This window comes from Hypomesus transpacificus, chromosome 18 (genome assembly GCF_021917145.1).
Source record: "Hypomesus transpacificus isolate Combined female chromosome 18, fHypTra1, whole genome shotgun sequence".
Taxonomy (NCBI): domain Eukaryota; kingdom Metazoa; phylum Chordata; class Actinopteri; order Osmeriformes; family Osmeridae; genus Hypomesus; species Hypomesus transpacificus.
Genome location: NC_061077.1, coordinates 2623023 through 2646458, shown reverse-complemented (window position 1 = coordinate 2646458; position 23436 = coordinate 2623023). Strand labels below are relative to the sequence as shown.

Below are 23436 nucleotides of genomic sequence, written 5' to 3'. Positions count from 1 at the left end.
ATTATTTTGCTACAGTATTGTGTGTGTGTGTGTGGGGGGGGGGGGAATTGATCATTTGGATTCTGCATGGTTTTGATACAATATTTGCTTAGGAGGACAGGGCTAATGCTCTACACATGCAAAATAATATTTACATGAACATTTACATCACTTTGGCATCCATTTAATTCACCATGTGTCATGACATTTCATTACAGTAGTCCGAAAGAAGATTTTATTCATTTGTATTTAGATAAACAAGTAACATTTGGTCAGATACATAATAACAAATGCATTGCCTTTTTAAATGTTGAACGTTTGAGGGGTGAGGATTAAAAAGTGCAGAGATAGAGATTATCAGTATAATATCTGCAGAAGTCATTTTCCAGCCTTTTCTTTTATACAAATTGACTGTGACTTTGATTTAAGGAATCAACTTTAAAATCAACTTCCAATTATGCAGCAACACCAAGTCAGCAGAGTATTATCTATGAACACGACACATTACACTAAATGCAGGCAACCTCTCTGCTTCATGATAACATGCTGATATCCATGAGTTAACATTAGAACTGTTTCATTAATGTTAACTAAACACTAAGTGTAGTTAGCGATAGGTGAAACAGCAGTTGGCCTGCTGACAATGACAGCTAACTAGTATTACCTTAAACTTTGATAATGAAACCAATGAAACATAACTGCATTTAAGAAGGGTCACACAATTTAAAATGAATGCTCATAGTTAAGAAGAGAGATTTATAGGTATTTCATACCCAGGTTCTGCATGATCTCATCACAGATCTTCAACCTACTGGTTATAAGAAAAAAAAAAAACTGTAAATAATTTAAGATTGAAATTCAAGCTTAAACTGTAGAAATTTAAGAAGGAAGTAAAATAAATACTTGTACAATTTTATCATTTGAATGCTTATTACCTGGTAAAGTCAGCATTTAGCTGTTGCCAAAATTACTTTGTGGAATGAACATATCATGTAGTCTGGAATTAAAATCATATAGAGAATGTATTTTGTTTAATTCACGTCGGATGTAGCGCCATTAGATTCCTGAGTGAATGCTTTGTTAATATATACCTTTGTACTGAAGTCTTCTTGTAGCTGACGATGCTAGATCAACCCAGACAAATACAATATGAAATTCTCCCACATGGATCAATATTTCATCTTTAACTCAATACTTTAAATCCCTCATTACTCACCCAATAATGTATCCACAAACTCTTTACAGTAGTTCCAGTTCATATAAAGTTTGCTGATGCATAAGACGTATCCTGCAAAAAATGATGGAAGATAATCTTTAATAACAGATGTACCCTTGTGTCACCTGACCAGATCTGTTTCAAGGCACAGCAATGTTTGCAGTAATTAGATGAGTTAACTTACTTTTTGTATTCTGTCGCATTTCTCTTTCTGCAATGATTTCTGTTGGGTGGGGTTAGAACTGAATTCAGTGGTGTGATAATCCATTAATATTAGTCTAAATAAGATATATATATATATATATATATATATATACACATAAGTATATATGTGTACATCCATCATTAAATACATTCACATGGAACATATGTTACAGCTTAAAGCAAATGTCTATACCCAGTATAGCCCATCTCTTACTTAGCTCCTTGAAGTACTTGTCATCGAGATGATCAGTGCAATTCACAAAGCCTCTCAGAGATTGAGTAAGCCAGCAGGAAACAAATGCTGAAAGGAAAAACAGTAATATTTTGTAATAAAAGGATGTTAAGTAATCTTCTCCCTTCCTAGAAAATGTAGCTGAAATACAGTGATTGAAACCTCCATGATTGATGAGGAGTTTAGATGCCGCATTGATGAGTGGCTGAGCAACATCTAGAAGTCTGTTCCCAAAACACACTGCAAGATATAAAGTGAATACACATTTTCTAGCTGTAAATGTTCTTTTAGTCAACCTTTAAATTAAAAACAGCAATGTTTTCTCAAGCATTAAAATACTTGACTACTGAATGTTTCATTACCTAGGTGTTTGGCTTGGGCTGTTTCAACCCAGCAGTGAAGAAATGAGTCAGTCATTTCAGTAAGAAATGTGTCTATGGTGAGAGAGAGAACTTGGTTACACACACACACCTCATGTTTTATATGATACTGTATTTATTTCAAATTAGCTAAATACCTGCATACTGATTCACAAATAATGAAGATTGGGGATACAGTGACTCTGGATGGGAGAAAACACAAAGAAAATTAGTTATATCAGCTGTATGCTGTATTCAAATGTTTAAGCAGAACAGTCTCACTTCCCATATCTCACCTAACTGAGGCATGATTGGTTCCAGAAGCTCTGTGATACAGATCTTGGTATTTCCTTTACACTTCTGTACAACACATCCTTATACAAAAACAAAAAGGGATTAACGAGTTAGTATTGTGCAGTGGCGTATCTAAGGGGCACTGCCAGCTGCCACCCCAATAAAAAATACTGCCACCCCAATCTTCCCATGGAATTTTGTTGTTGTTGTACATTACAGAACATTTCAATAAATAGTATTAATGTTACTGTTTAATTTAAACTACAATGTTATAGCCTAATCATTTATCATAGGGAGTACTGTACCCCCCTACTTTGGGTTTGATTCGCCTCCAGGAGGCCACCCAACAACTTCCTTCTGCCACCCCATTGCCACCCCGAATGTAAATCTCTAGATCAGCCCATGCTAGTGTGTAAAGGATATAAAAGGCTACTTTGGATGACACTGAATATGTCATAGATGTCCTGTCATGGGGATCACCTTTCAGATTCCTTGTAAGAACTTTTCCATGTGTATCCATGCAGGCCTTGATTCCTCTGACACATCGCAAGTTAATACAGTCTAAAAGATCAAACAAAGTTATGTATAACAAATGACATGAAATGGACATCTGGTTGCAAATAGAGGCAGTCTTTTGTCTGAGAAATGAGTTTACCAGATACTTGTGAGTGGATGCTGGGGAACTTTATTGTCACACAAACACTTAAATCCAGAGCTGCAGAACAAAAAATAGAGACACAGGTGAAGACCTTTGACGTTGTTTGAAAGTTTAAATTTCTATGGTCGGACTGTTTAAAACTGCGACACATGTTTATTTTTTATAAAAGCAGTTTTTTATGGAGTTAGATTAGTTTCATAATTCAAACAAACAAACGCAACACGATTCAAACAAACTTAACACGATCCAAACAAACGTAACACGATTCATACAAACATAACACGATTCAAACAAACAAACGTAACACGATTCAAACAAACGTAACACGATTCACAAATGTATTTCGTGATTCACAAATGTAACGCAATTCACAAATAAATGACCCTATTGACCCTATTTGCAACCTGACAAACACAAGTTACAAATCCCTGCATTCGTTGGTGTGAATCCTTGCATTCGTTTGTGCGGATTTTTGCAACTTTCCTGACGCGCTTTGATCCACAAATGCATTTTTTCTAAAAGATATCCTCTGCAGCCTATCAGATGTCTCCAATTTTAGCCAATCACCGGAGAATGTCTAATATGGGTAAACGGGTATGATCATCGGTTTAATAAGATTAACAAGCAATATTTCACCTACATGCTACCAGACGACATTGCTCGTGATCTGAAGGAGACGATGTCCGTCATTATGGCAGGTTGTTGAAGTCCACATAGACACGTTAATGTGATTGGCTAAAATTGGAAGAGACGATCAGATAGGCTGCAAAGGATATCTTTTAGAAAAAATGCATTTGTGGATCAAAGCGCGTCAGGAAAGTTCCAAAAATCCACACGAACGAATGCAAGGATTCACACCAACGAATGCAGGGATTTGTAACTTGTGTTTGTCAGGTTGCAAACGAATGTAATAGGGTCATTTATTTGTGAATCGCGTTACTTTTGTGAATCACGAAATACACTTGTGAATCGTGTTACGTTTGTTTGAATCGTGTAACGTTTGTTTGTTTGAATCGTGTTATGTTTGTATGAATCGTGTTACGTTTGTTTGGATCGTGTTAAGTTTGTTTGGATCGGTTTGCGTTTGTTTGTTTGAATTATGAAACTAATCTAACTCCATAGTTTTTCCCCACCACAGAGTAGAAGAACAGCTGTTATGGCTTCACTCTTCATTGTGATGCAATAATTTCAACCTGTTCTGGATGACAGATAATGTAATTAATATGGAACATAAGCCTAATAGATAAAACACAGCATTGAGGAAAATGTTAGACCCGAAGAACGTAACCTTCAGACAACCTTTGGTGTATCAACGATAAGACTATTCCCAGAGTCCCAGATTAAACAGGTGAAAGAAAGTCCCACACATTGAATGTCAACATATTAAACATACACTAATAATGTACATGATGATTGTATACCAAAACAAGAAAATCCTACCTGATTTTCAGCTTGTGCCGTTGAAACAAGCGTAAACTTTTTGGTTTCAGTTTTGAGTTGTCATGCTACCCAGCATGCAAATGAATGAGAAGACAGGAGGGTTTCTCATTTGAATAGAATAGCATAACATATAGTTTTCCCAGAGGTATTTTAATCAACAACAAAACATTTTTTAAGCACAATTACAACATACACAGTAGATTGTCATTTAAATACAGGACAAGGAATCAAATGTGTATATTGGTGCAGAGATATTGAGGGTTGTCAAGTGATGTGAGATGACAGACATGATTATAGACATTAATCTGTTTCTGCTGTTGGTCCTCTTCTTTTCTCGCTTGTTTGATCTGCATGAGATTCAGACGGATTCTCTGCCGAATGAAGTGTTCATTGTACCCTCAAGAAGGCCTATGTGACGTCCTTGAAAACAGTGAAAACCAAATGGGAGTTTTATTGGACTTCTTGGACAACAGGCCTTCCAACTGCAGACAAGTGTGCAATAAAGTAAAGTCCATGACTGATGAGATTATGTTTAGTCAGAAGGTTTGTTTTGATGAGGAGCAAAAGTTTTTGTTATTTGTGAGTGCGTAAGAGAGAGAAAGACAGAGAGAGAGGCAGATTGAGACAGAGACAGACAGACAGACAGGGGCTGCTTTTAGTCAGTGTTCATTTTATCAGGATACCTTGATCATCTACATGGAATGGAAATGTTTTTTAACGACAGTATACATCAGCATCGATTGAGTAGGTAACTGACGAAGACTTCAAGTAATGATCAAGTAAACTGAGAATGCCAAGTAATTGTTTTTATACTTCAGAGGCAACCAACTTACTTTGGCTTGTGAGTGACCTCTGTCGGTGCTCAGTGGCAGCTCGTCTGAACAAAACATTCCGGAAGGAATGGTGACGTGAAAGTGCGACGAGTCGTGGACATGTCTCGGTTGTATAGTTTCGTAAACAGAACACTTGGCGATTGAATCCATCACTTGCCGTACAGTGAAGTGTCTGATGACGAGGGTAAATACTCTACATATTCGTTTATTCGTGTTAAAGTATGTGTCGCCGTTCATCTCCATGATGTATAATACAGCACAGATCATCATCCTGTTGTGTTATTGGCTGCTACCCTAGCCATGTTGACGGTGCTATGCTAGCTAGCTTAGCTAGCTAATGTTAGCGGAGTTTGCCAGAAGCAGTCGAGTTGCCTGTGAAATTGTCTGAAATTGTAGCCAACTAGCTACAAGAGTATTAACAATATGCGATGTTTGTCATTTTCTTAAACCTATATGGAGTTGCTGACATATGAAGTACCCATAGATATTTGTCCACTGTGTGGGAAAGGAGTTGGACGAAAGAGGTTAGTTACCTGTTTGGGCTAGTAGTAAAAGCAATAGCGACCAACTCTGACACGCAGCGGCTGAAGGAATTTATCACGTGCGTCTGCTGTGTGCTATTGAATTACGAATTGAATGCTCCAAAAAGGGATGCGTTTTGATACCTTCTCGGCTAGGTAGTTGGTTAAGTGCCAAACTAGCCAAAGTTCTATCAAGGTTTACTGTTTCAAATTGGAGTCAATTGAAGAGTTGACAGACCCCGAAAACCGCATCGAGGTACCAACATCAGCCAGCGTCCTGTCTTGCGGTCAAATGGGACGGTGACGAAAATGCTGAAGATTCTTCTTATCCTATCAACATTAGGTCAGTGTTCATCGTGGATAATTCTAAACAGTTATATAGCATAAAGCATAATACTAGGTTTGATTAGATTCAGTTAGATCCATCTTTTGCTAAATGTGAGCACTGTGTAAGGCTAGCATGCTTCTAAATAAAGACTTAAAGTAAACTTGTAAGTTTATCTTTCTGCTTGAGCGCATTACAGACAGTAGCCTCTAAAATGGTCTGTGCATTAATTATTTGATTATATGCCCCAACACAAAGGCTGCATCAATGTCACATTGGATGGAGTCGATGCTGCTGGTGAGTTTGGGACCGTTTGGGATGTTGTAATTGTTTAGGATAAGTACTTGAAATCTCACCATTGTTGAACCAAGCACAGTCTGTGTGTTGCTCACTTCACAGTTTTTTCTGCAGATGGGATACCTATCCGTCTAGCCAACGGCTACGACAATTGTTCAGGGAGAGTGGAGATTCTTTTTCGAAACAAGTGGTGGACAGTGTGTGACCATGGTTGGGACTTGAGGGTGTCTGATGTGGTGTGCCTGGAGCTGGGCTGTGGTCTGGCTGAGCTTGCCTTGCGTGGCTCTGCGTTTGGCATGGGCAGTGGGGATATATGGCAATCACTTGTCCAGTGTTCAGGTCACGAGGCAAGCATAAATCACTGTCCCAGAATCTACCAGTCCTCTCTCTGCACCCATGGCAACAACGCAGGGGTGAAGTGCTCAGGTGAGAGGCCTGTGTGGCTCTCTACTCATCTTTGTTTCTGGCAGAGCTCTTCATTTGCATTTCACTAAGAAACACAGGCTTGGACTCACATGCTGCATACGATTAACGTTGTGCTTCTAAAATTCCCTTTCTCAATCATAGACATCAATCATTACACTTTATTGATGTTTAGGTAACACCATGTGCAGTTAGAATCAGAATTGAATTTAATTGCCAAGTAAGTGTTTTTACACAGTGAATTTACTGTGGTCGGCAGGTACAGTAAACGTACAATAAATATAGATTACTGAATAAGAATGAAAAACAGACATACATCCCTCAATAGCAGCAACAAAATATTTGAATAAATGAATAAGTTATATCTTCCTAGGAATTAAACATAGAATATCATGGATCTGTGTATGCTACATTTAGCTATCCCTAGATGATGATATGCACTGACAGTAAGTGTGTCACTGTCGTGTAATCCACGCAGGTGCACTCCTGGTGCCCAACCTGTCACTGCTGTCCCCACACACCGTGTTCTCCGCTGGGGAGGCGGTTCGATTCAGCTGCGCCGTCCAGCGAGGCCACCATGTCAGCGACTTCCACCTGTTCAAGAAGGGCGCAGCCACCCCGCTGGTGACTCAGAGGGTGGACTCCAGCCAGATCCAGGCTGAACTGACGCTGTCAGACGTGGAGACGTTCCACCAGGGCAGCTACAGTTGCGTCTATAGGATGAAGGGCACTTCCCCCTCTCAGCTCCTCAGCTCCCCGCCTAGCAACTATGTCAACATCACCGTGGGTGAGTCATACGTGACCCTTCACATTACCTACGTCTACTCCTGTGTCTGAACTGAAGAGTTAACCCGATGTCATTGACTGCAATTACGGACACAAACGGGGGGATATTTGAAAGATGAAAACGTTTTGAATTAATCTCTCCTTGGTTTTCTCATTTCCCCCTTCAGTGGAGCTCCTCACCCCTCACCACTGGTATAACACCTCGATCGAGGCTCCGGCAGGCTCTGTCATTAGAGGCCACAATTTCAGTATCACCTGCTCCACCCAGCCACAGTACCCAGGGGGGTCATTCCAATTGCGCCTCATCCGTTCCAATGGGACGGTGCGTCAGTCTCTGCCTGCCCTCAGCCCCTCGGTCACCTTCACCTTTCCCAGCGCCCAGAGCTCCAACGAGGGCTACTACTACTGCCTGTACCGGGTGCAGCTGGGGGGGCGCACTTTTGTCTCCCGGGAGAGCCAACCCCTGCCTATATCTGTCAGAGGTGAGGCTAAACACCCTGGAGAAGAAGCTCTGGATCAGTGTTAACTGTACATGTGTGTCTAATTGATCATTAAAAACATTTCAAGGGGGTGTTTCTAAGCACGATTGTTGAGACTGCCACCTCCAGAATGCTCGTTGTGATTGAAGAGTACATAACTGTTCTTCCTTGTAACCGTGAAGCGTTGTTCTGTACCCAGACCCAGACCCAGTGATGAGTCCCATGGTGATCAGCTGGCTAGTGTCTGCTCTGACGTTTGTGGTGGCCTTAGTGATCATCATCATCGTGGCTAGAATGCTATGCAAGAGGGAGAAAAAGACCTCTGAACTAGAGAGAGAGACCAGAACTTGTGAGTGTTCAAACTTCATCCACACTCAGCACATGCTCACGTTTTGATTAGGCATTCTTGTCAACATTCTTCTAATTAAATGCAATTTTGATCCCTAGGTGTGGATAACACGTATGTTGCCTTAGCAATAAAATGATGGGATGCGCAGACATCATCGATTCCCAAAGGTATGGAAGTAATGTCAAGGTATGTGCATCTGCAGTTCTTATATGTATACACTGGCTAGTTGCTGTGCTTCTAATTGAGGTACATTGTGCGTTCAAGCTTTAAGTTGGCTTTCTTGTTCTGTTAAACAACCCACAGGAGCCCTCAGAACTGGTTCTGAACCCAGCGGGGATTGGTGAAGAAATTAAGTACCAAAGCACCTTACTTAGTCACTCACCATCTTGCTATTAGGTCTTTCATTAGAACTCAACAACACTAGGTATATATTGTAGGTATTTCAGGACACCATCAACAACACTACTCCTAAAGACAAGAACTGTAAACAGCGTTTGCCTTTTAGCACCAGTTTCTTAATTAGCATCAGCAACCGGACAAGACTGGACATTAATGACCAAGCACTGTATTCTAAAGTAAAAATTAAGTGTTAAATTATATGAGACTGGCATTCAGTGAAAACCATTTATTGACTCAAGTCAGCTCTGGACTGTCCACTCAGGCTTGGTAACAGGGTGATACTTGTGTTCAGATAGCTTGACTGTCAAACTGGTTTTTCTCAGATCTCTTTGTGAATAGCCTGTAAACAGTATTTATTAGTTATTCCCTTTTTTGTATTTATAACAACACTATTGGGATGCATATCTACGTGCAACAATAGTATACATGGCAAATGGAACAAATGTTTTGTATATTTTTGCAGTAGACGACATGCATCAAGCTGATAAGTACAATGCCCTGTCTGCTTGTAGTTACCATGTTTGTCTTTTATTATTTAGAGTTTGTCGGATAGGATTTTATATTTCACTTGGTTATTGAACTATACATGTAAAATACACTTGTAGTGCTGTAATGTTTAGTTGACACAGCTAAAAACACATTTCAAATAAAAGAAACACCTCAAAGCTGTTCTTCAAAAACCTGTTTTTGTGATTTTATTAAAAGCATACATCGCAATCAATTTATTGCCCACAAGTTCTAAGTAATAAAATGATCGATTTGGAATTTATATAAAAAAAGACATGTTTTAAAGTTGGATGAATACAAAAGATGTGACTGATTAAAATAGTACATTGGATATAATTAGCATGAACCTTATATAGCAGGGGACTACTAGGCATTTCTTATTAAGGAGAAGAAAACAAGAACTAAACCTTGATCAGACACTGGTTCCAAAATGTCACAAGCTCCCAAAACCATCACCCTGTACATGGGCTGAATCACCATTGTTTCTTAGGAAAAATACTGATAGCTAATAAGGCACTAAATTAGACCTAAACTGTATTCAACACCTGGGCATTACATTACATCAAAAGAGCTTGTAAACGGACACTAATGTAGATGTTGTTTGTTTCTTTACCAATTTCACTTGGATAAACTGCATGCAACATGCATTCATAAAAAATACAACCTTACTGTCAGTTTCTGTTAACTGCAATGCTGTGCAATATTACAGTATTATATTTTAGGAAGTACTATAATTGTAGGAACACTATGTATGGAGAGAAACCTGTCATAGCTTGTACTAAATGTGAACACTAGACGATGCAACCACACTTGTCAAATATCAATATTTAAAGCAACAAAGTACAGGAGTAATGTAATGGCATAACCCGAAATACATTCATTAAATTAGGATACAAAATAGTTCAATTATAATGCCTGAACGCAGTAGATCACTGCAGTTTTTTGAAAGGATCCCTCGTATCTGACTCCATGTTGGTAAACACAAGATAAAGAAAACCAGCGACCAGCAGGAATACCAGGATCTGAACCCAGAGGGGAATCAGCCTTGTAGAGCCACTCTCCCCCTTCAGAGAGTCTCCCACAGATTTCACTGCTGTTGGTTTCGAATACGACACGTTTCTGTACGATGATGGAGTGTCGTACACAAGGGGTCTAAAACCAGAGGCATTAAGTCAGACCCATAACCAAGCTGTTAGATGATGATGATTATCACAACATAAATACTTTCTGAATGGACTTACTCGTTTGAAAAATCCCTTCCACTGTACTGCACTCCACTTGATCTTGAATAAGGTTTCCTGTAAAGGAAGAAACCATTGCTCAATATTACATTCGACCCTTTTTAGACAACGGTGGAACAGTTCACATTGATCCTAATATGAGGGGCTGCTTCTGTACTTACTCATCCACAAAATCCCTTTCAGAGTAGGCTGGCCGCGACCTCGTATATGAAGTCCTACAACAGAGAGATGCTTTGGGATAAAATGTCTGCTATCAAACCAACACAGGTTCAGAACAGATCTCTCACATACCTGTCTCCCGAGTCTTCATGTATCTACAAAAAAAAGAATAAGGGACCATGCATAAGTAATTGCAATCTGACATAAAATTCAAATTAAAGATGTTCAAAACTCAAAATTCTTACTGGAGATCGATAGGTGACGTAGGTGACCTCCTCCGCTGCAATTAAAGAATACAAACATTTCATATGGCGAATTGTGTATTTGTCTATAGATATGTAGTGACTGTAGTAGGTTGTCATGCACAATGTGAATGTATGGTCATTCCTTACCCTCTTCTCTGTAATAGGTTTTGTCAGGCGACGATTTCACCTTACTGTCGCCCTTGTCTTTGGCCATTGCTTCTTTCAACTTTTTTTCATATAGGGCTCTTGTTGAACCTAAATGTGTGATGCGAATATTACAATATCGTATGCAGCCTCGTATTTTTGTATCCAGGTTAAGTATGTATCGCTATATTCGTTGACGTGACGTGGTCTGTAGGCTAGCTAACTAACAACCAAGTAAAGTGTGTTTTCCAATGTGGGTTTCAAATGTGGATTGAAGAAGCAACTTACCAACAATAGGCCCATGCTTGATGTCATATTCATCCAGCAGCTGACTTATTTCTTGTTCAGACTTACTACTTAGCGAAGACATACTTTCGGTGATATCAAGGTTGTTGTATTTGATTCAAAAAAATAACTTTCGCGACTATCAGTTTCCTTTACAAAAATCAACAACTTGGACCCCGCCCATCTGATAGCTGCGTTGTTTCCGCTTCCCTTCTCAAGACATTTGATTCTTTCTACAGCGCCCTCTCCTGATTTGAAAGGTAAAGATCAGAAACTATCCTAAAAGCATTTTTGTACGAATGCCTGTGTGGTGAAATGGAATTCAAAAGATCATTTTAAAGTTAACAAACATGGACCATATCTCATAGTGTGGCTCAACTGGGTGCATGTAATGACAACAAATACAATTCCAGCACAATCACAGATACATTGGCCATGCTTATGACAAACAGGACATACTTCATAACTTTTTGAATGAATTGTTCGTTTTTTTTAATTGTTCAAAGTAAAATTAAACAATACTGTATGCATTTATACTCTATAGGTGGGAGATAAAAGCAGAATACAGGTAGCCTGTTAACTAAATTACTGCTTTATTATTTACATGCAGGTACACAGCAGAATATACATGGTTCCCGTCAATCCAACCAGTGTAGTTGGTCTTTGGCCCACCAAAAAACAGCCAGTCCCATCAGTGTCGCCAGACTCATATTCAACATGAACTTAAGCATGCTCAAACTCTACAAAAACACAAAGAGAGAAATAAAAAAGAGAGAAATGTTTGATGGTTAATAGCTTGTTGTTAAGTGATTTATTCATCCAATGTACACAATGTACTGAATAGATCTTCTAAAAGGTGCCTCACCCTCTTTTTGTTGTGGATCATCTGAGTTTCATCCTCCAACTGAAATAGAATCAGAAAATCAGTCTCTTAGACAAAATATTCTGCTGCGCAGAAGCCTGAGTGTGTCTGTTTGTGTGTGTGTGAGAGAGAGAAAGAGTGTCTGAAAGTGTAAATTGTATAATTACGCTTACATTACAGTCCTTGCCAGGGTTTAGATCCTCCTCCACTTCTGAGGAACTGCTGAATGAAAACAGTTTTACAGTTTCAGAGTAGACCAGGTAGTACAGACCTCTCATCTCAATTATGATTATTCAAAAAATTGCACATACCTGTCAGCGTCATATTGAAAGATTTGAGACAAAGAATCTACGCAGAACTGAACTCGTCTTGTCTTTGTCTCTGAAAGAAAAGGATTTCACACAAAAAACAACACAGTTTTGAATCAGTATCACAAACTGGCTTAACTATCAGTTATTTGGTTTTATTTTTTACCTGTGATGTTTTCTTGCTCTTCATCACTGTAAAACTTGTAGAATGCATCAATTCTTTCTTGTTCTTTCTCCCAGTTTCTCTCGCTCTCTTCATCCTCATCATCTTCCTCCTCTGTGATTCCCCAGTTTTTGTACTGGTCATCAAACATGAAACTGTCGTCTATAGTGCCATGTTCGTTTGCGTTTGTTCTTGTGTGAATGTCTGTTTCCAACCTCCCTGTCTGTTGGACTTCTGCATTACACTGCTCTGCTGGTAGAATGGTCACAGTTGGGCAAAAAGATGATGTCTCACGAATACGCTGGTCATCAACACTGTGGGGCAAGCTGTTCTTGCCACCCTCTCTATGAAGTAGGGGATCCCCAGCTCTCTTGTCTTTCCAAAGACCTTGATGGGTTGAGCCCGGTGGTAGTTCTTCACAAGTCTTATTTTGGTCCTCATCCTCACTTGATTTGTAACTGTCGCTCTCATCTTCAACACTCCATTCAAATGTCTTAATGCTCCTTTCAGCGGGAATATCATACAGAGAATTCGGTAGTTCTCGCGCAACATGTACTTCCCCTGAGCTCCTGCCCACATCCCCTGTCGCTTTGTCACTCTGTTCCCTGTCCTGCCTGTCACCTGCCTCTTGATGGTCCTCCTCAGAGAAACTCTTTGTTTTGTCTTCTATGTGCTGCTGCACACAACTACAGACGACAAGATCATCTCTATCTGGCATGGCTACATCAGGTACCTCAGAAACCACCACTGATATCCTGTCTTTCTCATCTTCATTGTTGTCATTAACCAGAGCGGCATTCTGTTTGAGTATGCTCACTGCCTGTTCAGTATCTTGATGAGGTTCAGTTGAAAAGTTGGAACCCTCTTGATCTGAATCTGAGGAGCACTCTTCTTCCTCCCTCTGCCTCTCTACATTCTCAAGCACGTCACACACATGTTCTGTCATCTTCACCCTGCCATGTGCACTGACTCTCCCAAAATAGGTCACATCGTTATTCTGAATTTCACCTTGCTGCTCGTTTCTAACTTGAGGATGTTCAGTTCCCTCTAGGGCTAGCGCCTGGCCCTCAGAGACTCCTATCCCTATGACCTCCTGCTCTCTGTCCCAAAATGCCTCTTCACTACGAACAACCAAAGACCAACTACCAGGAGAACAAAGGGTTTCTGTTCCTATATCCTCTTCTATGTCTTCTCCAGAGTCAGTTATCTCTTCCTCCATTTTGTGCGCAACCACTGTCTTTACTCGCGGGTGCTTCACTGGTGTTTTCCTTACACCTGTGCCAAACCTCTCTGTTCCACCTGCTCCTTCCTGGTCTTCCGTTGAGTCTGTCTCCTCGTCAGTGTTGTTTGTGTTATCTTCAGTCAAACTTAACTCATGGGTCACCAGTACATCTCTCACAGACATAGAAATAGTTTGGCCAATTTCCTCATCCTCCTCTTTAAGTGCCGGCAATCTTCTATTAGGAAGGTACTCATCAAAATGCAAAGGCTCAAAGTCTAATTCTCCCTCTGGGAAAGATGGTAAGGAAGTATCTGCAACAACATCATTGACAACAGAATGATGCATACTACAAAATAGTTAAAGTAAAGGGACAATTCAGTTTTGTAATTGTGTAGTAGAGGAGGCTTAATGATCCGTAGAATGCTTACCTGAAAATGCACCAGTTAGCAAATCAGCAAAGTTTTCTTCCATCCTGCCTTTAAATACGACAAATGAGCGTACAGTAGGCTCAGACTCTTTCTTGTTCAGAACAACATGTTCAAACAGACAGTACTTCTACCATGCAGTCAACAACAAAACACGAACATGTTCAAATGTAACATTTGCAACTCCCCTCAGACTATGAGGAGTATGAGGAAGAGAGAGCCTAGTTTCACGTCTGTTGTCGCTTTAAATCACTTCCTGTAAATGGAGTGACACAAAACATTGACAAATCGTCTCAGATCAAAGAAAATGGACAAATTGACAAATCAAAATGCACATAATGATAATGATCACAGTTATATTGTTAAAAATGAAAACACAACAGTACGCTTAGTTTTTTGCTATACTGATTTACTTTGAAGCTCCATGTTCTGTAATGATGTCATGTTTGATGTGGTTTAATTCTGTGTAAGGCAGAAGAAAAGCTTTGTTTTTCCTGCTAACCAAGGTACACATAAGGCATTACATTTCTTCTTTATACTTGTGCTCGTTGATACTTCCAATCAGTTGGATTTATCTACCGTTATATAGATCACAAAGCTCAAAGAAATTTGAATGTCCTAATATGTTTATTAGAATCTTTATCTGAATTTGTGTTTTAATTATGTTCAGTTACAGAATTGATTTAAAACATCTGATATCAGTGAATACACCTTTGGCATTTAAAATGTGGAAGTTGACACAGGTAAAAACATGATTTTAAGAAGGGTCCATAGAGAAGCCTCAGTTTAGAGTTCATGTCGGAGCATATAGCGATGGTTGGGCTTCAGGTCAACCTCTACTGGGAAGTGGTCACTGACTTCCAGAGCCTAAACAGTCACATAGAAGAGAAAAGGGACATGTAACTGACACAGTGAAATCAAGAAATTCAAGTTCACTCAAGTTAAAAATACTGAAGTTGAATAGGTTAGTGTACCTCCTCCTCGGTTAAATGGAACTTCTCCTTGAAGTTGAAGGGCTGAGCTGATTCCGGAACGATGCCAGAGAGGACCTCACGCCCATGGACAACAATCCTATTTTGGGGTGTGTATGGGAAAGCATGCAAATATGCATTTTTATAGTAATTTACATTTAGTCATTTAGCAGACGCTCTTATCCGGAGAGACTTACAGTACAGGGACATTCCTCCAAGGCAAGTAGGGTGAAGTGCCTTGCCCAAGGACACAACGTCATTTTTCACGGCCGGGAATCGATCCGGCAACCTTCTGATTACCAGCCCTATTCCCTAACCGCTCAGCCACCTGACTTATTTCTACTGACTGAAAACTGAAACAGCACTGTGTGCTTTTACTGACCTGTCATAAGCACAGTGTGTTCTCTCTCGCACAGTGGTATCCTGCTCATCTCCGATCAACCAACGGAACTTGGGATCGCTCCGCAGACGGATAGCTTTCCAGCCCTTGATGGTTATGTAGCTGCAACCGGCATTGAGGTCTCCCAAAATCACTACATTCTGAGGGGGAGAAACAGGAAGTAGAATGGGCCAAAGTCACACATTAAAGAAGGAGAAAAAAGATGTTAAAACCTATTTTGCTATGTAACCTTAGTTAGAGATTAGAACATCTAAAATGATTTTGTGAACAAATAAGAGGATTAAAAAACCTGATAAATGGTAAAAAAAATATTTGATTAACCTCAGTTTTCCACTTCTTGTAGATTCCCTTGAAGACAGAGTAGAGTTCATCAATCTCTTTCATTGCTGTTTTGGGACAGGTGTGCTGGCCAACCAGGACAAAATCCTTCACCACTGGAAAACATAATAAATAAATAAATAACCTCATGGAATTCCTCATGCTCTTAATATGTATCCATGCAATGACTAATCAATGATACTGCAAGTATAGAAGCCGCCCTTACAAAATTGTGCCTTTCCTTATGTTGATAGTAGTTACATGTTTTGACAAATGATCTGCTACATATTAAACATAGCTCTCACAGGTAGTGGGGGAGTGAAATCGGACAATAAAAGGTTCCCTGGAGAAAATATCAGTGCCATTGGTTTCTTTGCTCTCCAGTTTAGGAGAATGGTAGTGTTCTTGCACCTGCAGCAGATCCTTCCTACACACAATAAGGAAGAGAGCAAAGCCAGGAAAAATAAAAGGCAAAACATTGATTTGAGTCTCTGCTGAAATGTGTTTATACTAAAAGGCTACCTGTAAATGTAGACGTATTGCTCCTTGTACGTTTTCTTCCCCAGTCTCTTACTCTCTACGTAGGAATATGAAGATTTGTCAAATCTGGAAAGAAAAGGCACCTTGGGTGATTATTTAAAACCTAATAAAGGCCCTGTAAATATGAGGATTGGACCATAATAACAGTTAACCTCATCAATGGTCCTATATACAGTACCTGTTCAGTTCCTTCACCAGTGTAGGTATGGCTTTACCCTTGGAGTCTCGCACCTCTTGAATTAAGCATAGGTCACAGCGGGCCAGGATCTGAGAAACAGGAGATTGCATCTAGTTAGGCACTGGAATATCAAAATAATCAGTCACTCACAGTAATGATCAACATTAATTCATGACCTGCAGGAAAAGCTTTGGAGCTTCCAACCTTAACCCCTTTCAGTGTCTTTAAGTCTTACCTTGATCAAAATTCCCATAACCTTTTTGTTATTGACTTTTGCCTCCCCAAAACTCTGAACGTTAAAGGCACAAATTTTCAGCGACAGTGCAATGTTCCAAAGACAAAATCCTACGAAACACATTAGAAGTACTGGCGACCTCATTCTGCAGCATAGAGGGATTCTGTAAATAAAATTCAGAAAATGAAACTATTAACATGTGTCCTTTAATAACCTTTGTCTAAAACTCATATTTTTTTGTGTCTCTCACCCTCAGTGTTCCAGGGTAACTGATTCTCGCTTGTTGACTATTCATGATATGACAGACCTGTGGTATATTTGGGAACATACAGGTAACAGGGATAAAAGACAGGGGGCAGGGGTACGTTTGGAGGATCTGCTGCGTCAGTGTTCAGCGAGAATGGAGCTCTATCTGGAAACGTTAAAGAACGGAGCACAATGAGCTCTGGTCCTATTCAGAAAACTTTGGCTGTGTTGTCCCTAAGTTTGAGTGCTACCTAGCAATAGAGGGAGCCACATGACTCTGTTGCAGCTGCACTGTTAGAGTGCACTCAGCCGGTTCCCACTTCTCACACTCTAGACGTGCTTATTGATTGAAGTGATCTAGTAATTTACATAGACCCTGCTCATTATGGATCCTGCTGAGATCAAATCAAATCAAATCAAATCAAATTTATTTGTATAGCCCTTTTTACACGCAAGCATGTCACAGAGGGCTTCACATGCGCCCATAGAACTGCCCCTCAACCAACCTAAACCCTCAAGGAAGACAAGGAAAAACTCCCAGAAAAACTCCCACCGGGAGAAAAAATGGAAGAAACCTTGGGAGGAGCAATTCAGAGAGGGATCCCCTCCTCCAGAGACGGTTGGTAAGAGAGAGGAGCAGAACACAAGCTAAACATAGTCATACAGTGTCAATGGGTTTTGAAACACCAAAATCCATTGTTCGGCTTTATAGACGTTGGATGGGACCGGGAAACTCGCTGTTGGCCGTCATGGAGACTGGATTCCGGGATTCCTGAGACAGATTGAATAATCTATTGCTTTTATCTAGAGTACTATAAAGCAGTTTCCCAGTGTTCGTGCTGCATTTTAACTATTGACCAAGGTCAGTCATTTCAATACTATAAATAATAACTATAAATATAAAATAGCTGATCGGCACACATGAAAGCACACAGTTTTATAGCATGTGTATTTTACAAATATATTTATTTGTACACATAAATAAATGTAACAAAAAACATTAGAAATGTTATTCCTTTCGAACTGCCCCTTTCAGATAGGTCTGAGGCACCGTGAGTGTTGTGGGGATGCAACCTCCACTAGATAGTCTTCCACACGTTGTTCTAGATCTGCATACAAGACCTCAACTTGCTCCCTGAAGGGGGGATGCCACAGCCACAACATGGCAACCCCTGCCACGCCCAGCAGCAGGACCAGGAAGACATAGACTCCCAGCCAGGAGCCACAGGACTGCTTCAAGGACAGTGGAGAAAAAAGGACATCAGATACTTAGTATGCAATTCAAAGTGCAGTGGAGCTTTTCAGACTCACAGTCCTGCTCCCACCACAGCAGGTTTTATGAGAAAAACCTAAATGCTTTGCACTTTCTGTTATGTACTGGCGCTCAGAAGGCGCAAGGAAAAGTATTTCAATAAGATCAATAGAGACATATGAATCAATTCCACATTGTGAGAACATACCCAGACAAAAAGAAAAGCTGTTCCAGTGAATTTGATAAAGGAAATGATAGAACCTGCCTACACACACACACACACACACACACACACACACACACACACACACACACACACACACACACACACACACACACACACACACACACACAGTCTGCTCACCCTTTTGCTGCGGTGATGACTGAGTTGCCTAAGCTCGTCCCTGCACTGCGTCAGTCGGGCCTGGTATGACTGACACTCTTGGCCCACAGCCTCCAACTCTGTCAGCAGCTCCTCACACTGACAACACACACACACACACCACTCCCCGTTTCAGATTCTCATTCTGTCTCCGTGAGCGCCACACACATTGAGAATCTTTTTCCGGAACCCTCCCCCACCTCTTTCTCCTTCAGCTGGAGCTTGTCCTGCGTCTGACAGAGCTGCTCTGCCAGCCGAGCGCTCCCCCATCCCAGGTGCTCCTCTTCGGGCTTCCTGGAGGACTCGTTGACCTGTGCTTCAGAGTCCTGGAGCTTAATGCAGCTATCTAAGAGTCGGGGCCAAAAACAACATTCATTCAATTATCATACATAACAATTCCCTACTTCGTACATGCGTTATGGATGCAGCTACACATTTTCCTCCATGTCCTCACTGTGGAATTTCCTTTGACATTTTGCACATTTTGAATGCACCCATGTGAGTGCAACGTGAGTTTATGTTAGAAATCGTGAACCAGACTGCTGTTCTGAAGCACGTCCATCCCCCTGACCTCTCATGATCTGGACCTCTTCCCTCAGGGCCTGGTTGTCTTCCTCCAGGTAGGCAACGCAGGAGCGTAGCTCCGCCCCAGCCAGCTGGAGCGCCTCCACCTCCCCCTGGAGCCCCGCCTCTCTGCACTTGGCAATCTACACCGCAGAGACCCACAAAGAAACCTCAAACGTTGATACGCAGACGGTTTAGGGTCAGAACAAGGGGATGTTGGTCTGCCGTGTTGTACCTCAAGTTGGGTCTGCAGCTGCTGCAGCTGTCCTGCGCTGACCTCCTGACTCATCCTCAACTGGTCTGAGATCTGCTTCAGCTCATCACACCGGACCTGCCATTGTGAGGCCTCTGCCTTGGCTGACCTCAGACCCTCCTGGAGAAACACGTTTAATTTATCTGAGTGAAAGACTTGAGTTGTTGATATAGACTTTTAAACAGGGATTCTGTCGTGGGTTAAGAGTCTGTGGGGCCCTACCTGCAGAGTCTCGGTCTTGCTGAAGGCTTCGGCCTTGTCATGCGTGGCCCTCTGGATGGCTGCCAGGGCCTTCTCCTCGTACGCACCATTCTGTTTCTCCATCTGCAGCACCTGCTTCTTCAGTCCATCCCGAGTGTACTTCTGTGGAAGGAGGGGACATCACCTCAAGGTTACATCACAGCCAGGTTGATGATTTGATACAGTTCTGGATCCCTAAAGGGCACATAGACCCATGTGGGTCCATTCTCTATTGATATTAAGTGGTGTAACTCTGTGACAACCACATTCCTAAAATGATCACTACTATTATTAGGCTACTAATTATATATTAAATGCCATTTCTCTGTGTACATTAAATGTGAAGATGTTCAGCTGTAGATATCATTTCCTTACCTGCAGGCAGACTTGTAACTGTGCCTCCAGAGCTTTGATCTTGCTTTTCAACAGGTCTTCATTGCAGCGGATCTGTGTGGTGAGACAGGAAATGCCTGAGTGTCACACTAAAACCTGCACAGGAAATAACTAACGTAACGGCTGACACCACGGCTGCACCAATTAGAGCCAAGCTTGCATTATGAAAATGAGATAGCAACCAGTTTTTTTTTTTTGCAAGCTTTTTGATTTAACATGACATTCAACTGATCCACGGGCAAACTATGACACACCAACAACTATAATTTTCTCAATGAGATGAAAAACCCTATTAGTCAATTTATCATAGAGGTTAGCATAAAGGGTAAATGACAGAAGCAGTATACGAGTGCTTCAAGCTGCATTACAATGCTTCAAACACACCCTTCCTGTGTAAGAACTTTCGACTGAATCTGAGCAAGGTAGAGAACAGCAGAAGAAACTCCAAACCAGAGAGAGAGAGAGAGAGAGAGAGAGCGAGAGAGAGAGAGAGCGAGAGAGAGAGAGAGAGCGAGAGAGAAAAAAGAAGAGAAAGAGCCAACAGTTTGTAATGGTGAAGAGTATGTCTTACTGTCCACAGTTTGTCAGAGGAGTGTATCAGGGTGGAAGCATTCTTCTGCAGCACTCCTAGCTTCTTCTTCAGGGTATCCTCTCTCCACAGAGCCTCCTATGTAGGTGCAGAGTCAGAAGAGGCAAGCCCATCACTCAACCCTGTACAGGGTGGTGGGACATGATTCTAACAGCAATGTCCTTCTCGTTAACGCTTCCCTGCAGTACATGGTTTTATATTACAATTTCTTTACCTGTAAGTAATCAGCTAGCTGAATAACTTCCTGTTTTGGGAGAATGGATAAATTGTTTTTTTTAACAATATGATGAAAAACGCATTTACAGGTTGTGTAAGAAACAAAACATTGACTTGGAAATGTGTACTTTGATGGAAACGTACCTTTTCTTTGACAGTGACAAACCCAGACCTGTCCAAAGACAATACATGGTTAACACCTAAACATGAGATTACAGATTTATTACCTCATATTTTGGTAACAAATGAAGATAACACACACATTTGAAACTTAACAACTCCTCTTACACATCTAATGATGGAAGACAACATCATTTAGACTCACTCCGTCTGTACCCAGGCATCTTGCATCTTATGGGTTTGATTCGATTCTCCCATGCCTGCCTTGAGACCTATAGGCACAGTCTTGGATCCAGGGGAGGCATACATTGCAATACTCCGATCCATCTTCTTGGAAACCTTTCGTGTTTGCTCAGGGACTTCTCTGATCGGCCTGGGAGTGGATAGAAAGTTCTCAGGCTTTTTGGCAGCGTGTCTCTCATGTCCAGACTCTGCTTGGTCTATCCAGAATAAGGCCTGGGGAAATTAGAATCAATTAAGTAAAACTAAAGTACACACTCAAACACTACTGTTCACTGATGATGATATTGATACACATACAATTTGACATTGGATTGTCACAGAGAAATGTTTGAGTGGCTAAAGGGATTAAATTGACGCACAGGAGGTAAATATTCGAGCAAGACTACAGTAAGTAAAACAATGATAGCTGACAGTTAAAACCTTTACCCATTCATTGGTGCTAGCATCCTCATTGGTCAGTCTCTCGCTTGTTGACACTGTAATTGGGCATCCATTGGAAGTGGAGATTTTGCATACTTTTCCCTGCAAAGTCTGAGACATGGTTGATTTCCACTTCTTGATCGACGATTGACCTTTAGATTTCTTCCCCGATTCTGGACAGGTCCGATCTGGGCTCACTGACCGTCTTCTGTCAAACTCCAACTGTCTCTTTCGCTGCATCTCTGTCTTCATCCACTTTGTGTCTATGCCTCGTGTTGGACTTCGACAAGATGTCTGATTGTTGCGACCTCGAAGGGATTCATGTTTCTCTGCACGTTCCTCAAGCATCTGGTCATACTCTTTCATTGGAGACTCTCTCTCGGGGACTCTAAACTCTAAGGTCTCCATTGGGGGGGTCTTGTGACAGTTTAGTAAAACTGCAATGGAATGGAATAATATCATGACATTTTGTTCTCAGAAGTTGAAATAAATAAGCACAAACTTCACAATAGATGTACTTAGATGACACATGTCTATGATCTGCCTACATCAGCTGGCTGGGTTAAAGAGTGCTGCATACCAGCCTACATCTCTCACACATGGAGTTAAAACGCAGCAGGTGCAAACAATTACCTTGTTGGGAAATGTGCAATTCGGTGTTCCACAACTTCACTTTACTTCAAACCACTTAGAGCTACCATAAACTTCTCTCACAGGCTTTTGCAAGCCCCAAGGACCATGTTGTTTGAATTCTCCTTGACAGTCTGCACAGAAAAGGTTAAATGAAATATAAAGTGTAGGCCTATATTAAATTCAAATCTAGATTTCTTGATGCTCACCTAAAGCTGTTACAATATGTTCAACAATGTTCTGTATATGTCCAGGTTAATTCAATGCAAACAAAATAGTTCTATAATGATACAATGACAGTTGCTTTGAGATCGCTGAGCACAGAGCTTGGGTAAGGAAGTTTTAGATCCAATACATGCATGAAGAGATTGCCTTTTACCTGCTCAGTGATCTATCTCGTTATTTTTCTTGAAAAGGGGTCTTGAAGTGACAGTAAATAATATTCCAACAAGCAACACACTCTTTCTTCAAAAACTAAGACTGATATGTCGCGGTTTTCTCTGAGCCTTTTTCTGTCTTGTATATTTAACAGGAAGTGGAGAGCCACACCAGTCATATGTTCCTCTATCTCACCAGCCAGCCACATTACAAGTGATGCCACACACATGTGGGCCCTAAGATTAGACATGGACTTAGCCAGTTCCCACAGTAAAACATTTGTTGTACCATGTTTGGAGAATAAATTATATCACAGTCCAATTGTATTAATTTAATTTAAATACATTTCAAATAAAAGTATTTTTGTTATGTTGTTGAAAACTTTCATTTTGTGTCAGTAGATGGAATATGTCTGAAGAAATACCTGTTTTAGACCCATAGATGTATGTGTTTTCATTGCACTTCAGCTGTGTCCAGGCTCACCAATATTAACATTTGATGATAACATACATT

The 23436-nt window shown here is 40.8% G+C and overlaps 6 protein-coding genes across 18 annotated transcripts; 1 reads left to right on the top strand and 5 right to left on the bottom strand.

Moving 5' to 3' along the window:
- Positions 1 to 207: 207 nt before the first annotated feature.
- Positions 208 to 4486, bottom strand: LOC124480357. 9 transcript variants are annotated; one of them, XM_047039573.1, is made up of 14 exons: positions 4383 to 4486; positions 4076 to 4140; positions 2940 to 2999; positions 2765 to 2845; positions 2287 to 2364; positions 2149 to 2193; positions 1994 to 2065; positions 1794 to 1871; positions 1614 to 1700; positions 1380 to 1418; positions 1196 to 1267; positions 1071 to 1103; positions 915 to 976; positions 208 to 790 (listed from the first exon to the last, which is right to left on the bottom strand). In XM_047039573.1, exons 2-13 carry the CDS (start codon positions 4113 to 4115, stop codon positions 924 to 926), a joined length of 738 nt encoding a protein of 245 aa, XP_046895529.1. In that variant the 5' UTR covers positions 4116 to 4140; positions 4383 to 4486; the 3' UTR covers positions 208 to 790; positions 915 to 923. The 9 variants fall into 9 exon arrangements, with proteins under 9 accessions (XP_046895529.1, XP_046895530.1, XP_046895525.1 ...); XM_047039574.1 differs by having other exon boundaries at positions 4076 to 4135; positions 4383 to 4475; XM_047039569.1 differs by having other exon boundaries at positions 1614 to 1871.
- A 773-nt stretch (positions 4487 to 5259) lies between these two features.
- On the top strand, positions 5260 to 9573 carry si:ch211-150o23.3. 3 transcript variants are annotated; one of them, XR_006957543.1, is made up of 8 exons: positions 5260 to 6079; positions 6320 to 6358; positions 6461 to 6784; positions 7260 to 7568; positions 7735 to 8049; positions 8246 to 8395; positions 8494 to 8581; positions 8699 to 9573. XR_006957543.1 is itself a non-coding variant. In XM_047039565.1 (8 exons), exons 1-7 carry the CDS (start codon positions 6046 to 6048, stop codon positions 8529 to 8531), a joined length of 1197 nt encoding a protein of 398 aa, XP_046895521.1. In that variant the 5' UTR covers positions 5260 to 6045; the 3' UTR covers positions 8532 to 8562; positions 8699 to 9573. The 3 variants fall into 3 exon arrangements, 2 of the variants coding, with proteins under 2 accessions (XP_046895521.1, XP_046895520.1); XM_047039565.1 differs by having other exon boundaries at positions 6473 to 6784; positions 8494 to 8562; XM_047039564.1 differs by having other exon boundaries at positions 8494 to 8562.
- On the bottom strand, positions 9462 to 11586 carry LOC124480358 (emerin-like). Its single transcript, XM_047039577.1, has 7 exons — positions 11379 to 11586; positions 11094 to 11201; positions 10947 to 10981; positions 10834 to 10856; positions 10704 to 10757; positions 10543 to 10599; positions 9462 to 10453 (listed from the first exon to the last, which is right to left on the bottom strand). The coding sequence occupies exons 1-7, from the start codon at positions 11458 to 11460 to the stop codon at positions 10231 to 10233; spliced, it is 582 nt and encodes a 193-aa protein (XP_046895533.1). The 5' UTR covers positions 11461 to 11586; the 3' UTR covers positions 9462 to 10230.
- Positions 11587 to 11946: 360 nt separating this feature from the next.
- si:dkey-183p4.10 lies at positions 11947 to 14585 on the bottom strand. Of its 2 annotated transcripts, none has more exons than XM_047039920.1 (6): positions 14359 to 14585; positions 12712 to 14241; positions 12549 to 12618; positions 12411 to 12459; positions 12241 to 12279; positions 11947 to 12115 (listed from the first exon to the last, which is right to left on the bottom strand). In XM_047039920.1, exons 1-6 carry the CDS (start codon positions 14399 to 14401, stop codon positions 12014 to 12016), a joined length of 1833 nt encoding a protein of 610 aa, XP_046895876.1. In that variant the 5' UTR covers positions 14402 to 14585; the 3' UTR covers positions 11947 to 12013. The 2 variants fall into 2 exon arrangements, with proteins under 2 accessions (XP_046895876.1, XP_046895877.1); XM_047039921.1 differs by having other exon boundaries at positions 12411 to 12456.
- Positions 14586 to 14831: 246 nt separating this feature from the next.
- dnase1l1l (deoxyribonuclease I-like 1-like) lies at positions 14832 to 17701 on the bottom strand. The gene is made up of 9 exons (XM_047040382.1): positions 17248 to 17701; positions 16998 to 17160; positions 16763 to 16851; positions 16567 to 16650; positions 16350 to 16471; positions 16048 to 16160; positions 15709 to 15866; positions 15330 to 15426; positions 14832 to 15222 (listed from the first exon to the last, which is right to left on the bottom strand). Exons 2-9 carry the CDS (start codon positions 17139 to 17141, stop codon positions 15142 to 15144), a joined length of 888 nt encoding a protein of 295 aa, XP_046896338.1. The 5' UTR covers positions 17142 to 17160; positions 17248 to 17701; the 3' UTR covers positions 14832 to 15141.
- Positions 17702 to 18190: 489 nt separating this feature from the next.
- Positions 18191 to 23112, bottom strand: LOC124480537 (TRAF3-interacting JNK-activating modulator). 2 transcript variants are annotated; one of them, XM_047039956.1, is made up of 14 exons: positions 22925 to 23112; positions 22549 to 22679; positions 21922 to 22352; positions 21458 to 21708; positions 21277 to 21304; positions 21131 to 21160; positions 20899 to 20994; positions 20310 to 20381; positions 19917 to 20057; positions 19677 to 19814; positions 19449 to 19584; positions 19078 to 19223; positions 18860 to 18976; positions 18191 to 18476 (listed from the first exon to the last, which is right to left on the bottom strand). In XM_047039956.1, the coding sequence occupies exons 3-14, from the start codon at positions 22321 to 22323 to the stop codon at positions 18276 to 18278; spliced, it is 1758 nt and encodes a 585-aa protein (XP_046895912.1). In that variant the 5' UTR covers positions 22324 to 22352; positions 22549 to 22679; positions 22925 to 23112; the 3' UTR covers positions 18191 to 18275. The 2 variants fall into 2 exon arrangements, with proteins under 2 accessions (XP_046895912.1, XP_046895913.1); XM_047039957.1 differs by having other exon boundaries at positions 18191 to 18473.
- Positions 23113 to 23436: the final 324 nt, after the last annotated feature.

What these genes read in the sequence shown, in the direction of transcription:
- LOC124480357 (XM_047039568.1), bottom strand. Translation starts at nt 3,093, where the DNA reads ATGTGTCGCAGTTTTAAACAGTCCGACCATAGAAATTTAAACTTTCAA. An exon ending in TCTTACAAGGAATCTGAAAG is followed by an intron (nt 2,365 to 2,764) that starts GTGATCCCCATG and finishes TTTTTGTATAAG; the next exon opens with GATGTGTTGTACAGAAGTGT. An exon ending in AGCCCAAGCCAAACACCTAG is followed by an intron (nt 1,872 to 1,993) that starts GTAATGAAACAT and finishes TATATCTTGCAG; the next exon opens with TGTGTTTTGGGAACAGACTT.
- si:ch211-150o23.3 (XM_047039564.1), top strand. Translation starts at nt 6,046, where the DNA reads ATGCTGAAGATTCTTCTTATCCTATCAACATTAG. An exon ending in TCTTATCCTATCAACATTAG is followed by an intron (nt 6,080 to 6,319) that starts GTCAGTGTTCAT and finishes CCCAACACAAAG; the next exon opens with GCTGCATCAATGTCACATTG. An exon ending in AGAGAGAGAGACCAGAACTT is followed by an intron (nt 8,396 to 8,493) that starts GTGAGTGTTCAA and finishes TTTGATCCCTAG; the next exon opens with GTGTGGATAACACGTATGTT.
- LOC124480358 (XM_047039577.1), bottom strand. Translation starts at nt 11,460, where the DNA reads ATGTCTTCGCTAAGTAGTAAGTCTGAACAAGAAATAAGTCAGCTGCTG. An exon ending in CATGAAGACTCGGGAGACAG is followed by an intron (nt 10,758 to 10,833) that starts GTATGTGAGAGA and finishes TCTCTGTTGTAG; the next exon opens with GACTTCATATACGAGGTCGC. An exon ending in GAAAGGGATTTTGTGGATGA is followed by an intron (nt 10,600 to 10,703) that starts GTAAGTACAGAA and finishes CTTCCTTTACAG; the next exon opens with GAAACCTTATTCAAGATCAA.
- si:dkey-183p4.10 (XM_047039920.1), bottom strand. Translation starts at nt 14,401, where the DNA reads ATGGAAGAAAACTTTGCTGATTTGCTAACTGGTGCATTTTCAG. An exon ending in GCTAACTGGTGCATTTTCAG is followed by an intron (nt 14,242 to 14,358) that starts GTAAGCATTCTA and finishes ATGTTGTTGCAG; the next exon opens with ATACTTCCTTACCATCTTTC. An exon ending in TGATCCACAACAAAAAGAGG is followed by an intron (nt 12,116 to 12,240) that starts GTGAGGCACCTT and finishes GTGTTTTTGTAG; the next exon opens with AGTTTGAGCATGCTTAAGTT.
- dnase1l1l (XM_047040382.1), bottom strand. Translation starts at nt 17,141, where the DNA reads ATGAGGTCGCCAGTACTTCTAATGTGTTTCGTAGGATTTTGTCTTTGG. An exon ending in ATTTCACTCCCCCACTACCT is followed by an intron (nt 16,161 to 16,349) that starts GTGAGAGCTATG and finishes TATGTTTTCCAG; the next exon opens with TGGTGAAGGATTTTGTCCTG. An exon ending in ACAAGAAGTGGAAAACTGAG is followed by an intron (nt 15,867 to 16,047) that starts GTTAATCAAATA and finishes TCTCCCCCTCAG; the next exon opens with AATGTAGTGATTTTGGGAGA.
- LOC124480537 (XM_047039956.1), bottom strand. Translation starts at nt 22,323, where the DNA reads ATGGAGACCTTAGAGTTTAGAGTCCCCGAGAGAGAGTCTCCAATGAAA. An exon ending in AGCTAGCTGATTACTTACAG is followed by an intron (nt 20,995 to 21,130) that starts GTAAAGAAATTG and finishes GCACCTACATAG; the next exon opens with GAGGCTCTGTGGAGAGAGGA. An exon ending in AGAGGTCCAGATCATGAGAG is followed by an intron (nt 19,224 to 19,448) that starts GTCAGGGGGATG and finishes CCCGACTCTTAG; the next exon opens with ATAGCTGCATTAAGCTCCAG.